Source organism: Aulostomus chinensis, chromosome 24 (assembly GCF_037954235.1).
Source record: "Aulostomus chinensis isolate RoL2024-O1b breed Wild chromosome 24, RoL_Achi_v1.0, whole genome shotgun sequence".
NCBI lineage: Eukaryota > Metazoa > Chordata > Actinopteri > Syngnathiformes > Aulostomidae > Aulostomus > Aulostomus chinensis.
In genome coordinates, this window is record NC_141343.1 from 13,545,001 (window position 1) to 13,559,537 (window position 14,537).

The 14,537-nt window shown below is 45.9% G+C and overlaps 2 protein-coding genes across 6 annotated transcripts in view; both read left to right on the plus strand.

Moving 5' to 3' along the window:
- cnpy4 (canopy FGF signaling regulator 4) overlaps nt 1-2,333 on the plus strand; it is a 2,956-nt gene extending 623 nt beyond the window's left edge. The window contains exons 3-6 of the mRNA XM_086197998.1: nt 824-920; nt 1,061-1,183; nt 1,285-1,402; nt 1,478-2,333. Coding sequence (XP_086054124.1) covers nt 824-920; nt 1,061-1,183; nt 1,285-1,402; nt 1,478-1,587 — 448 coding nt within the window. The 3' untranslated portion in view covers nt 1,588-2,333. The remainder of the gene's footprint in view (nt 1-823; nt 921-1,060; nt 1,184-1,284; nt 1,403-1,477) is intronic.
- ntn5 (netrin 5) overlaps nt 2,265-14,537 on the plus strand; it is a 32,143-nt gene continuing 19,870 nt past the window's right edge. Inside the window, exons 1-9 of one of the 5 annotated variants that reach the window (XM_086197997.1) lie at nt 2,265-2,409; nt 2,558-2,890; nt 3,287-3,402; nt 4,618-4,721; nt 5,175-5,346; nt 5,463-5,580; nt 5,657-5,742; nt 5,815-5,927; nt 11,735-11,841. In XM_086197997.1, the coding sequence (XP_086054123.1) occupies nt 2,386-2,409; nt 2,558-2,890; nt 3,287-3,402; nt 4,618-4,721; nt 5,175-5,346; nt 5,463-5,580; nt 5,657-5,742; nt 5,815-5,927; nt 11,735-11,841 (1,173 nt within the window). In that variant the 5' untranslated portion in view covers nt 2,265-2,385. Of the gene's footprint in view, nt 2,451-2,557; nt 2,891-3,286; nt 3,403-4,617; nt 4,722-5,174; nt 5,347-5,462; nt 5,581-5,656; nt 5,743-5,813; nt 5,928-11,734; nt 11,842-14,537 lie in introns of those variants that run through there. The other 4 variants (XM_086197996.1, XM_086197995.1, XM_086197994.1 and 1 more) reach the window with 4 other exon arrangements.

A 14,537-nucleotide genomic window follows, 5' to 3' on the forward strand; every position in this document is an offset into this window, starting at 1 on the left:
TAGTATTTATGTGAGCCAGTACTTAAAAAAAAAAAAGTTTCATTTACTACGCAGGTTTTTAAAAGTGATTTAAAAAAAACAAGAACATGAAAATGTTGTTATTGGCAGATGTTGGTCGTAAAAAAGGAAAAAATAAATCGTTCTGATCTGTTGTCGTTCTTGTTCTGGACCAGGATGTTAACATTCGTCCAAAAATCAGGATTAGTTCCTATTTTGTTTCTTACTGTTGTTTAGCTCATCTTTATATTTGATCTTCCTGAGGGGGGACAAAAAAAACCCCCACGTAAACAAAGGTGAAACTGAAAGAGTAACATTTTCCTTTGTGTCTAAAATGTTTGGGGGGGGGGGGAAACTGTGTTGTTTTGAAAATGAAGGGGAAATTGGAGCGCGTTCATGGATTCGTTTTCCTGTGAGAACAAAAACTTCAATTTCCTGTGAAGTTCTTTTGAAGGGGAAGTACAACGATTTCTGTTTATCTGTTCTTTTGTTCATTTATTTATTAATTATGACCACAACGGTTCTGTTCCATGGGGTGATCCTCATCCCCCCAAGTTTCTCTCTCTCTCTCTCTCTCTCTCTCTCACACACACACACCTCACACACACGTATTATAAATGTATAAAAATAAGGGGAAAATCCATTTGTTCCTGCACGTCTCTCTCTCTCTGTTTTTGTTGTCTTTCAAAAAGTAAAGACAGAGGGGATCGGTAGTCAGGAAAGAAAAGATGGTAGAGCCCTAAAAGGAAGCAGGTGTCTCTAGCAGGGCATGTTGGGACTTGGAGTCACGGGTGTTAGGTTACCGTTTCTCCTCTGGTGGTTTCAGGGAAACCCGTCTGACCGAGGCGGTCGACAACCTGTGTGAGCGAATCCTGCAGTACAACGTTCACGCCGAGCGGCCGGGCAGCCTCCGCTACGCCAAGGTCAACACACTCCTCCCCCGCGGCTTTGCCTTACATCTGACTCTGACATGCGTGTGTGTGTGTGTGTGTGTGTGTGTGTGTGTGTGTGTGTGTGTGTGTGTGTGTGTGTGTGCGTGCGTGCGTGCGTGCGTGCGCTGCAGGGCTCCAGTCAGACCATGAGCACTCTGAAGAACCTGGTCAACAAGGGGGTTAAAGTAGATTTGGGTCTGCCGCTGGAGCTGTGGGACGAACCCTCAGTGGAAGTGTCAGACATGAAAAAACAGGTTACTAGCAGAGTACCTTTGACTGTGTACTTCCTGGGAAGTACTCAGAAATGGCAGTATTGGTTATTGTGTGTGTGTGTGTGTGTGTGTGTGTGTGTCAGTGTGAGACCATGCTGGAGCAGTACGAGGAGATCGTGGAGGACTGGTACTTCCACCATCAGGACGACAGGCTGGAGAACTTCCTCTGTCAGAACCATGTCCTCAATGCGTCCGAGCGAGGTGGGAGGAGCTTAGTTACATCACTCAGCCGACGTCCAGTTCAGAGTTCATGGATTTCTTCTCTCCTTCTCTCAGAATGTCTAAAGGAGGTGTGGAAGGGCGACACAGGGACCGGTGGAGGGGCCGAGGAGGAGCCGAGCACAGAGGAGGTGGAAGGGAAGGCGCACGACGCCGGCGAGCTTTGAGCAAAACGTTAACGGGGAAGGAAACTGAGCAGCCAAACTGCAAACGTGGACAGAATGATTGTGACAGTGAGACTGTACCTCTGGAGTCAAGTTTACACTCTATATTTATACAAAAGTCATGTCTTTTTACAGTATTATACTGAGGCTGGTACATCTCCTGGTTCCTGTATTCTGCTGCACATGAATGTACTTCTTCTTGCAAATCACAAGTACGGAGGCCCGGAGGGGCCAACGTGAATCAGGGGCGTGGCCGTCGCTCACAAGAACATCTCTTGTAGCCGCTAATGAAGGACATTGAGGGAACAAGTTGTAACATGTGGCCCCTGAAGAACTAAATTGAGGGAACAGGTTATGACCTATGGCCCTTAAATAACTACATTTAGGGAACAGTTATAAATAGGTACCCTAAAACAACTAAATTGAGGGAACATCTAACTAGTGGGCCTAAAAAACTGAATGGAGGGAACAAGTCATAACTAGTGGCCTTAAATTTGGGGAACAAATTATAATTTGGGGCCCCTTCATCTTGACATCGTGATTGATTCAGTTATCAGGTCACCAAATCAAAGACTTTAGGGAACGATTCCTGATATCTTGTGGCCACACAGAGAGAAAAATGTGGGAACAAGTTACAACTTGCGATCTCAAAGTAGTTCGATCGGGGGAACCAGTTCAGTCCCTGGTCTCTTGACATTTGTACGGTTTTTCTTCAAAATAATAAAATGTCTTTTTTTTTTTCAATAACATTGGCTTGTTTTCTGCTTTTTTATTGTGAACGTCAAAGGTGCTCGTAGAGAAATGAAGGCGTGGCCTTCCACACAGGTGAGGATGTGATGCTGTCAATCAAGGGTGATGAGCTCCAGGTGGGCTCCTCTTGATCGCGTCAAGCTGCTCTGACAGCAACGCAACGATGACTCTGGAGTCTGCCGGTCTGACGCTGTCTCTGTGTCTTCTTCTCTCCAACCTGGAGGCGATCGGCTGCTACACCTACCAGACCCAACCTCTGTTCCTGTCTTTCTCCGAGCTGGCGGCCCTGGAAGCAAACGCCCGCCCCGGGGATCACGAGGAAATGAGCACTGCTGCCGGGGACCACAAGGTGAAGACCTTTGCGGTGAAATGCGACGAGGATGGCGTGGAGGTTGTGATGAAAGCGTACCTGTTTGACCCCGATCTCCCCGTGGATCCCTCGCACTTGAGACTTGGACCTGGCAGAGCGTCCCAGACTCGCTGCACGGCCTCCGAGTCTGAAGCCGGAGAGTTCATCATCAGAGCACCGCTGAGTGACTGTGGAGGCCAAGTGGTGGTTGGTAGTTCTACTACGATCCTTGAAGTAGAAGTACACAACAGTGAGGTGACTGTAGTAGCAGCTGCAGGTGGAGCTAGTGAGTAACTTCAGCAGAGATCATGGAGGACGTTTGGAATAATGAATAATTACAAACACGGTACATGAGAAAAGACATAGGAACACTTACAAGAGGAAATGAGATTCAAGAGAGCAGCAAAAGGGAGGGAGTGGATTGGGCCAAAAGAAAAGACATGAAATTGGTATAAAGTAGCATAAAACTGCAAATGTACTGTACAAATATTGAAATTTCCATCAGTGGTTGAGGTGCAGAGCAAGCAAGAACAGGCGTCAACGCTGCCACCTGCTGGTGGGAACTGGTTTCTGTCCCGTCCACCGTTGTTGCTTCTGCTGTAGGCCACAGGGGGCGCTGTGCGCTACACCAACGTGCTGCTGTACTCTGCTCCAGGCGAAGCGGGAGGCTCGGGGCAACCGGGGGGAGCTGCTGTCACCGTGAGCTGTGAATATAACAGGTGTGTAGTCTTTATTTATTTGTATTTCAGTTTTTATTGCTTTTAAGCAGCAAACGTGATGGGGGAGGGAAAGAGAATGGAATCGACAAATATACACGAAGAAGAAATTATAAAGAAAAGAAGGCAAATGTGCAGCGCTCACGAGGAAAGACACAAATGAACCCAACCCAAAAATAACTAGGTTACATGTCTACCTATCAGAGGGCAGCGCGGGGGTTCTCCATTCCCCTGTCTCCATGTTCTACCTCTTATCCTGTTAAGGGTCAAGGGGGTAGGTGGTGGGGGTGGAGCCTATCCCAGCAGTCTTCAGGCGAGAGGCGGGGTTCACCCTGGACGGGTCACCAGTCCATCACAGGGCCAACACATAGAGACAGACAACTCTTGATGTCTCTGGACTGTGGGAGGAAGCTGGAGTACCAGAGAGAACCCACGCAGGAACAGGGAGAACATGCAGACTCCACACAGAAAGATCCCGTGATGGAGCCGGAGGTCCAACCCAGAACCTTCTTGCTGGGGGGCCACAGTGCTGACCACTGCACCGCCGTGCCGTTTGAGTGCCGTCGGTATTACATCACGCATGAAGCAGGGCTCTCGCCAGGACCTGGTAGTTCCCTCCTCGGTAGCTGTTTCACCCTGTAGACCCCCTCCCCCCTCCCGGGCTCTCTTCAAACCCTCCAGTTCTGGTGGGTGAGATTGTCTCATGAGACTGTCATATCCAGAAGCCCCGCCCCCAGCGCCCTGCTTGTCCTGCACGGGTTGGGAACTCTGTTTGAGGTGACAGTGCAGACGTGATACAGCTCACTTCCCTAAGTCTCGTTTAGGGAGTCTGAATTTAGTTGCCAGTTGCTCAAAGGACATAAAATGTCCGCCCTTGAAGACGTCTCCTGTAAGATGACCCTGCCTCCACCCGGGACCTCCAGTGAAGACCCCTGCTGTCCACTTGCATGAGTTTGTTCCGGCAAAGCGATGAGTTTCCAGTAAAGATGCGCTGAAGGCGACGTGACGTTTGCCAGGTGTCTGGCAAGCAGCAAGATTGGAGTTTTAAAGGAATTTCACCCCCAGTTTGCAAAATAAAAGCCTCCAGTGGGGTCGGCTCACTGAGCTGACTTTTTTTTTTTTTATAATGTTGTTTCTGTTCATGCTAACCAAGAGGCATGCAGGAGGCCTGGTTCTGGCCTGGTTCTGGTGACCCGTCTTCTCGTCTCTGCCCTGCAGGAAGTTCCCCGTGGGCAGCAAAGCCCTGAAACCCACCTGGAGTCCCCTGATCTCCGTCCTTTCAAATCGCCTCCACCTGGACTTCCAGCTCAGGCTCATGACAGGTGGGTGTCCTCCAGCTGCCCCCCTGGTCACATGGGAGGGTCTGATAGCTGGAGCTGATTCACAGTTGCTCGTTTTGGCAACAGATTTTACACTAAAATATTAATATAAAATATTGGAGGCAATAAAGTGTTGCTTCCATATTGGTTCACCAGGTCGTAGAGCATCTAAAGTTTATAAACCACTATTTATATTTCTATTTTTTGCGGCCAGTTCTCTTGTAATTCGCTGATGTTTCATGTACTCAACTTATCCACCCTTTTTTTCTTTGCAAAATCGATTGATTTCTTTCAAAGACATGGAAGAAAACAGGTTAGCAAACTGGCCCTAAATGACCTGCACGCCGTACTTCTGAACGGATCTCAAATATTATTGGGATATTTCTCATTGTCGTAGGATGTCAAACCTTTAACAACCTTTTGAAATCAAAGTGAACTGAGACTGGGGTCGATCAGGTGACTGGAGCGGTGAGAGGCCGTCATCGGTTTACTTCCTGGGTGACGTGATCAACATGGAAGCCTCCGTTCAGAATCGTCTTCCTCTCCGTCTCTACGTCAACAGCTGTGTGGCCTCTCTGACCTCTGACCTCAACTCTTACCCCCGATACGCCTTCATCGACCCCCAGGGGTGAGTCCCGTGCTCGCCCTCCCGGCTGATTCCTTTCTTTAATTATCAATCCGCTTCCTCCTCCCTGATCTAATAATCGCTGCGTGATCTGATAAGAATCCATCTGTTCCTCACAGATGTTTCATAGACTCCCAGCTGAACGGGTCCAGTTCTGGTTTCCTGCCTCGGGTCCACAACAGTGTCCTCCGCATCCAACTGGAGCCGTTCCTCTTCCACCTCCACCCCCAACGCGCCGTCAGAACCAAACCCTTGACCCTAACAACCGAATCCCTCTGACCGGCTCGGCGCGTAACGTTGTGTCTCCTTGTAGATCTACATAACGTGTCACCTGGAGGCGGAGCCGACTTCAAATCAGGGGAAAACGGGGAAAAAGGCGTGTTCTTTTAACGGCGTGAGGTCAGTCGCCGTCCTAGGTTCAGGTAAAGAGTCAATTTAAAGGTAAGGTAAGGTTTCAGTTTCCTCTTTCAGGTGGACGTCGGTAGATGGTGATGACGGCGCGTGTGAGAGCTGCAGCAAAGCTCAGGAGACTGAAGCCGAGTCTGGCCACAAGAGGGCGCCAAGGAGCAACACAGGACTCGATGGTACTACCTCTAATAAGTGTACTAGTATGCCTAAAACTGTCTGAGTGTGAGTGATAAAGAATGTTTTTTTTGTGACTGTAGTGCTGCACAAGGAAACTACAGTCGGTCCAATAGTGTTGCTCCACTGGAAAGATGAACAAAGATGACAAGTGCCTTTATTTATGAAATAAAAATTAAAAAAGGCGGAATACTTATCAGATGTATTCATCACAATGGCTGTCTAACCAGCTTCTGCTCTAATAACGTGACGGGTGAGCATTTTTCCACCTGGCGCTTCACAGGTTTTATGCTGGGATGCCAAACATAAAGAGAAGCTTTTATTCAAAATTATTATTTTGATGAAATCTGCCGTTACTGGGGCCGACCTGGACGGTCCTGAGGAACCGTGTAGGACCTTGCGGTTCTGTTCCACCGTGTTGTCGCGCGTGGGCCGTTAACAGGGCGGAGCTTATTCATGTTTTTGAGAGGGATTCATTCGGTCATGGAAAATCCTGGAAAATGCAATTGCCCGGCCTGGAAAGATGTTGAAAAATAAATCTGCCTCAGAATGATCTGACTAAACAGAGAAAATGGAGCACAGACACAAGTCCTCACCCAGCTTGGATACGAATGTACGGGCGAGTTGTTTGTGTGTAAACAGACGTTTCAAAGAATGCTAAGCTACTAGAACTTTCTTCAAAGTCATGAAAATGTGTCGGGGGGGGGGGGGCGTAGAGGGACTCAACTCGGCAAACGTTTGATGTTGAAGAGCGACGGAGTAGACGTCAGAGTAACGGGGGCACAGGAGGAATGGGAGGGAATATCAGTCGAGCCCTGCTGTCATGGGGCCTGGGGGGCCGAACACGGAGAGGCAAAAGGGCTATTTTAATATATTTGTTTTTCTCAGTTATCAGGTAGCAAAGTGGTTGAGGTCGGTTTATTCAACAAAGACAGACGTGCGTGAGGCATCAGCTGATCATGCAACAGTAGGAAGGGACGTGCGAGTCAGAGAAACGGCGTTTCGAAGGCCACGTTAGTATTTTCCGTGTCCGTCAACTGAACGGCGTATTTGTCCCAAGCTCCTTTTCTGGAGCGACTCAGATGGAAGCGAAGCACAGAAACGGCCTGAACCCCATACAAGAGTTTGGTCTGGGCTGGGGAGAGCCTCAGAGGCTCATCGGTTGAGAGCCTCGAGCCTCAGAGGCTCAGTGCCGCGACAGCACCTCGTCCTCTCGTCCTGGGACCTGGCGCCTAAAAAACAAAGCTTCAAATAAATCCAGTGATGGATTCCAAACATTTCTTGCTGGTCTCGTAAATCTCGCATTTTACCCGTAGAGGCTCTTTTTTTTTTTTCTTCTTTTCCTTCTCAAACGTGTTCCTGTTGAGATGGCGGAACATTTCCTCACCGTTTGAGAACCGGCTGCCCTGCACGGCCGCGTATGTGGCCTGTGTCACCAGCAGCAGCAGTCGCCCGTATCCAGTTCAGGCTGCAGCACCTGATACTCTCCCAGTCCCACTGAATTGTGTCATAATTCACCGCAGGAGTGCGAGTATTTGTCTACACGCCGCACACCTTTATTTATAGTCGCTTCTCTGGGTTTTGTGTCAGTTACGCGCTGCCGCAGACTGATGAGCAAGAAGTACTTGAGGTTTAAGGAGGAGAAAGTATCAACACCCACGGAGTGATGGCGAGCAGAACTCTGTTGTTACGTCTTGTCTGATTGGATCTCTTGGCGGAACAAAAGGGGTCGTGTGATGCTTTTAAAAAGAAGTGAATTACTGCGGTGTTTGCTGAACCAAAACGTTTTTAAAAATTCAATGACTCCCCCCCCCCCCCCCCTTTTTTTTTTTTTTTTTTGATGCCGCATAAAGTGTAAATGAATTCGTATTGTTTTTAAGTCATCACATCCATTTGTTTGCTTCGCTTTTTGTTTTGGCTCCCCGAAATTAGGCCAAAATAAAACTTCACGTACAGAAGTGGCTTCATTTCAAAAACTGCCAAGAGCAACGTTTTTGTAGATATCTTTAAATAATAAATATGAGTAATAAATAAGGCGGGGGGGGGTTATTGGTGTTTTTATTGAAGTACTTCCTCCGCTGTCAGTGTGTAACTGAAATATGAATAAAAACTCGTCACATCTTTTTCCCGCAACTGTCCACACTCGTGCCAAACGTGTCAAAAAGGGAAGGAAATTTGGAAAAGAAACGTTAATTTGGATTTATGGCTCCTAACCACTGTTCGGGGCCAGTCGTGTCAGTCAAAGCTGCTTTTTTACAGTTTCCTTGTATTAAATTAAAAAAAAAAGAGGTCACTAGTGATAAGAAAACGTACCGTTTCATGTGTTTATTCAGATTTTCCACTTAGTTGTAGCAGGACAGAAGGGAGGGAACGTGATCCGAGCTCGGGAATCGACGTGTGACACGCGAGACGCGTCTCCACGTTAATAGAAGATCCTCTTACCGTCTCTCAGCGTCCTCGAATGAGATGCAGGATCAGCTGCGTCTGATTGTTAAGTTTTATTTTCAGACGATGCTGCACAGTTGTATAAGATATGACCCCCCCCCCCCCCGGTAACGTGATCAGAGGGTAGAACTACTGTGGAAGAGTTATTACTTTAACTCGGGAAAAATCCATCTTCTCTCCTTCCCCGGCACAAACTGGGCACATCTAGAAAGCTGCAGAGAAAAGAATGAGGCCAAATAAAAAAAAAAAAAAAAAGTCCTGTAAATGTTGTAAAGTTAAAATAAAATGGCTTGTTTTAATACAATTTTTAAAATTCTTTTTTTGTAAGTTTGTTTAATTATTTGAAACATTTTTTCCAAAGGTAAAAACATCAAGATTTGGCCACTCTTTGGCTCTCTCACGAATGCTAAAAATAATCTACTTCTAATATATTTCTGTCTTCGTAGCGGCAGCCACTGTGCGTACATTGTCGTAGCATTCGTTAAGCTAGCTAACAACGAAGTCTCCCTGTCTGTTTTTGCATGCACTCAAATGACAACTGGTCAATACGCGGTAGGTCCAGCCCTAATTCCCTGGGGCCTATCATGGATCCTTGAGGTACACCCATAAATTTTACTTTGCTTGAATTGAAGCAATGACTGTACGACGACAATCTGACACCTTGAATTAGTCGGGTTCATTTCTTCTACATCTGCTTTTCCCTGAGAGTTTAATATTCATTCAAACGGCTGTCTTTGGCCTCATTTCACGCCTCTGCAATTAAATTCCAAAATCCTACATCTGTTCATTATTGTCATCAGTGTAACGGTGCTACTTATCTATTGTGCACTAGTACTTCTTCGGCCCCACGGCCTCTGCCTCCTTACCTTATGTGTGCTGTTGCTGTGTAACCAACTGTGCTGCTCTCTGCTCCCTCAATTGCCCTCCACGAGGAGAACTAAACTTTTCTGAATTGGAATTTATGTCATGTCCTGCAAGGATTACCACGAATAGCATTTTACTTACGATTTTTAATGTGTTTTTCAAAATGCTGAATATGGTTTGAAGCGTTTTTATAAGCTTTGCCTCGCATAATCTTTATTTATTCAAATTTTGTCACGAGTCATCGCTCACCTTCGGTAAGAATGTTGAAATTCGAGGCTGTACCGCTGCTTTTGTCTTGCTGTGTATGACTTGTCATGGCGTTTGTTAGCTATAAAGTTGTCTTTGAATATATTCATTCGCCATACGGTCAATGTACGTCAGATGAAACCTAAATTCCATGGGGGCCTGACACGGAACCTTGAGGTGCACCCTTTAATTACCCTTGAATGAATCTTTTCACCACTGATGAATTCCTTTTTCGTGAATTTGTGGGATTATTTTCCCCTCCGTCTTTGAAGTGAACCCTTACAGAGTTAATGCTTTTAAATCTTGGAGCCGGATTTCATCTGATTTTTGATGCCAAAAGTTGCTTCCAAGTTGTTTTTTTTTTGTGTGTGTGTGTGTGTGTGTGTAACCGGATTCATCTGGTGTTTCTTTGCTCCAACTACTGGGAAATAAGAGGGCTGTTCTCTGAAATACAAGTATTTATCCATCAGATTGGCTCCTATCTGACAGTATGGTGCCATTGTTGTAGTTTTAAATTTAAAAAAAAAAACGGCACTCTTGCGCCGTGAAATCTGTCTTAAATCCCGTCATCTTTTTGTTTTACGTTCCCGTGAGTTTCGGTTTATTTGACCGTCTTTGCAGTGGTGTGCAAACGTAAGGAGTGTGAATCACCTGTCGCGGACCGCCGGCAGAGTTTTCTTAAACTCTGAAACACACACACACACACACGTATATTTACAGATTATTTCTGTTACCAGTAAGCATGTGTGCAGTTAAAGATTCACTAAACACTCACAATTATTCCTATCAGCTCGCTGAAATCTCTGGAGGTTTGTTGTGCTGCCAAAGTGTAATATTGATAAATAAACCTGCAATTGCGTCCTTCAATTTTCTTTATTGCACTTGTACCGCATCCAAGGATAGCATTTCTGCACTGTAACACACACACACACATACACACACACACATATATAAAACACACCTGGGGAAACATTCCTCGAGGGAAGTCATCAATCAGTTTTATGGTTTTCTCTGGGAAAGTTTCCTCCTCTCCAATCAGACCGCTTCTCTCTCTTTCTCTCCACCTCGATTCGTTTCTATTTCCATCTGTAGCAGTTTTACTTCACATCTGAGAACAATCCACCCCAGCCAATTAACTTCCGCCATTTTTTCCTATTCCGCCGAGGGATAATTGGAGCGAAGCCGGAGATCTTTGCCTGGACCAAAACGAGATAAGACGACTACAACTGTCTTTGCTGGGCGTCCTCACTCTGCCCGCCACTGGTGATGAAGCCCCCAGGATGATCTGCTTGTCTTTAACAAGCCCTGAAATGTTGAAATTCGACCTTTTCGCAGGCTTGAGGAAGCGTCTCCGGAGCAGACGAGACGGCTTAAAGAGAGTTTATTTCTTTGGTGATGATCTGCAACATCTTAGACGTTTGAAACCTCCCGGAATAACCGGACTAAACCGGCTAATTCAGATAAAGTACCAGCCTCGGTTACCGGGCGGATCAGATGAAAGTTGACATGCGTTATTAGGGAAATGTGAGGGTCAGAAAAATAAAACTCTTTGTTTTTTGTTTTTTTTTATCCTTTAAAATACCGAGCGATGACAGCGGCACGTTGCTGTCAAGGTCATTTCGTCAGGTGTGATGATGAATTATTTCCAAGCACATTCAGTTTGCTCTTGTTATAAGAAATTTGACATGCATGTATAATCTTGATGGATTTAATTTAATTATTATAAAAAAAAATAAAACATTTTCCTGGCAATGGAGGGAACAGATCCCTGAGTGAAAAGAAATAAAATAAAGGAAGAAATAGAGAGGAAGAAAAGCAGAATGAATAGGAATTATTACAGGATCCCAGTTTTAATAAATGCAAAATTCTGAAAAAAGCCTGTCAGTGGCAGTGATGACGACAGGAAAGCAGCTGTTCTTGACGTGTGAATGAGAAATAAAATAAAACCAGCTCAGTTAAAAGAAGCTGCAGCTGAATGAAAATGTAAATTTACTGTCTAGCTGAAGAGGTGGAGAGACCCGGGGTATCTGACCTGAGATCAGCAGCAGTCGGGACTCCTGACTCCCGCTGAGTTAGACGGATCTTCGGTGTTTGTGGCGGTTTTGGAAGCTCGCTGGCTCGCATCAGCGACGAGAGACGCACCTCCCAACAGATGCCGTTAATTTACCGGGACCCCCCCCCTTCCCTCCCTCCCTCCCTCCCTCTCTCTCTCTCTCTCTCCCTCTCTCTCTCCCTCCCTCCTTCAACCCCCCAGTCGCGCTGGATGTCCGGACACTTGCTGCGCTCCTCTCCATGATCCGGAGGGACCGCGGCGGGAGCAGAGGAAGTCCGGAGGAGAAGCGCTGGACTGGGACGCGCATGGTGAGTCTTCCCCGCTCCTCTGTGTCTCTCACTTGGGTCCCTCTTCTACTTTTTGTCTCTGCTCTCGTTGGAAACTCCAGACGTCAAAATCTGACTTTTCTTTTTAATTTTTCCTTTATTAAAAAAAAAAAAAAAATTTTTTTTTTTGGGCGGTTTGTTCGTCCACCACGCGCAAGAACGCAGATTCACGCAATAACCCCCGCATCAACGCAACAGCCCTTCGACGTGGTTTTTTCCCCTCTGGGCTCTGCGTTTAGCGGTTCGACCAACAGCCGGGGACGCGGAGCTTCACGGGTTTTCACTATTCGAGCTTCTGCCACTGTAACAACTGCTGTACTTCACTTTTACGAGAGTAAACACAAAATGACGACTGCAAACATTGAACCTGTTGACGTAAACAATCGCTGTCACTGACACGAGGCACGTCCTCCTCCCGCCCTCCGCGTCAAACGTCAGATTGGAGAGGGAATCGAATCAGAGGCGCCCGACCTGCCGGCGGTGTTTGCCTCTCCCGGTGTTGCGCGTTCATCTGAATTTAAGCAGGTTAAGACTTTTCAGTCTCCAGATTTGAATATAAAACCGAAAACAATAATAATTACAATTATTTGATCTCTGTTCGAATAATTTATTTGCCGAGTTTCTTTATACTTGATTTGTTCGAAGCGTTTCAAATTTTCAGCCGATGTACAGCATATATATATACATATATATACATATATTTATATGTATATATTTACATATATTTATATGTATATATATTTTTATATATGTGTAAATATTTGTTTTCCAGTCTAGCAGATGAATTTGATTTATTACAGCAGATTTATGTGTAACGAGTGCAATTAGCCTCTTAATTGACGTAATTAAGGTTCTCTGTTAGCTCCTGCCAGGCTCAATATGATCGACATTCATGTGTAATGACCCGTGCTGAGTGAAACATTGTTCTCAGGTCTATTCAATCCTGTGTGTGTGTGTGTGTGTGTGTGTGTGTGTGTGTGTGTGTGTGTGTGTGTGTGTGAGACTGACTTCAGGCTGTAGTGCTGTTTGTTTTCCTTAAAGATTATTACCGTATTTGCTTTAATAGACGTACATGAATTAATACGAGTCAATACAATTTCACAGGCTTTAACTTTGATTTTTTCCTCTGTAGAATAATATCTGAATAAAAAAAAAAATCGGTGTTCCTTTTTTTTTTTTCCCCCAACGACCAAGTGGGTTATGTTTTCACCGTCTGTCAGCAGGATGACGCAAAATCTTTTCATGAAACTTTGTGGAGGAGGAGTGGGCCGAGGAAGAAGCCATAAAATTTTGTAGCAGATCCGTTGGACTTTTTTTGTGTGTGTTTTTTGTTTTTTGCATTGGCCTTGGTGAAGGTATGCACTCTTAAAAAAAAAAGTCATCCTTGTTTGTTTCTTGACAGGCACAGCGCTTTATTTTTTTTTGGGGTTGTTTTTATAAGAGCCTTATTAATAAGAATATGGCACCATGTGGAATTAATTGACACGTAATTACAGCTCCCTTTGAAGCTCTCTTCTTCCCCGTGGTGCCCCAGGTTGTCTTTGGCGTGACTGCAACACGGAATCACAATGATTTCATTTCCATCTGTTTTTCAATATCAACATGTGAAGCAGGAGCCTTCATGGAGGGCGGGGTGGGGGTGGGGGGGCTGGCCAACTGTAAAGGTGGGGGCACAAGGGGCATGACTTGCTTTTAAAATATCAAGAGGGTGACATGTGTTTTCTTATAAAAATGCGAAGGAAGTCATGGGGCTGATGTAGAGGTGCCGCTGACCCCTGCGGGGGCCCCCGCGCATGCACTGTCTGTTTGCCGGAGGTGCAAACATGAAGGACGGCGGCCTTTTGCTAAAGATACAAGCAGCGATAATCCATTTTGTGCTGTCTGTTACTTCCACCGCCGCCACCCCCACCCCCCAAAAACCCCCCCTAAAATTAGATTATTACACCAAAAACAGAACTCCTGGAATCTGCTCCGTGTGGAATAACACACACATGTGCAGGCAGGCAGGAATGCAGTTGGGGAATACAGACCGCATACGTAGCCTCTCTCGTCTCAGTGTTGTGTTTCTGAGGACAATTGCAAATTAACAAAGGTGTCAGTGTGGTAACATGCGCCAACAGGTGCTTTGGTCCGGCTTCAAACGCGCGGACTAGAAGAGCGGGCTTATATAATTGATCATATTTATTACAGTCTCTGTGACTTCGAGGGGAGCTGCAGCCCTGGGAAACCTTTCCCGCTTTCTTTTTTCTTCGTCTCCTTTCCTTTAACTGTACATTACAAGAAATTCGGGCTCTCGAGCTTATCAGAGAGGCAGCAGAGCAATTTGAATTCTTCCCAGCCGGGCTGGCGGGAGCTGCTGCCCATGACGAGGAATTTTAAAATGTGTGAGACAGGCCAAATCCAGCTCATCTGCTCGCCAGAACAACGGGAAGAGTGTGCGGGTCGAAGGCAGTTAGCAGGTAGAAAGAGAGACTTTAACACAGGTGAACTAAATAATTCAGAGTCCCTGGAAGTTCGGTTCGAGACAAAGACATCATTCAATTCTGCACAACAGAGGACAGAAGTTTTGAGTTGAAGTGGGAGACAAACAGCGCACGCCCCAAAAAAAAGCCCCGTATTTTAAGGTCACATCTTTTTGTTTAGCTTTTAATCGTTAAGAAGTGATTCTGTCAGCGCTG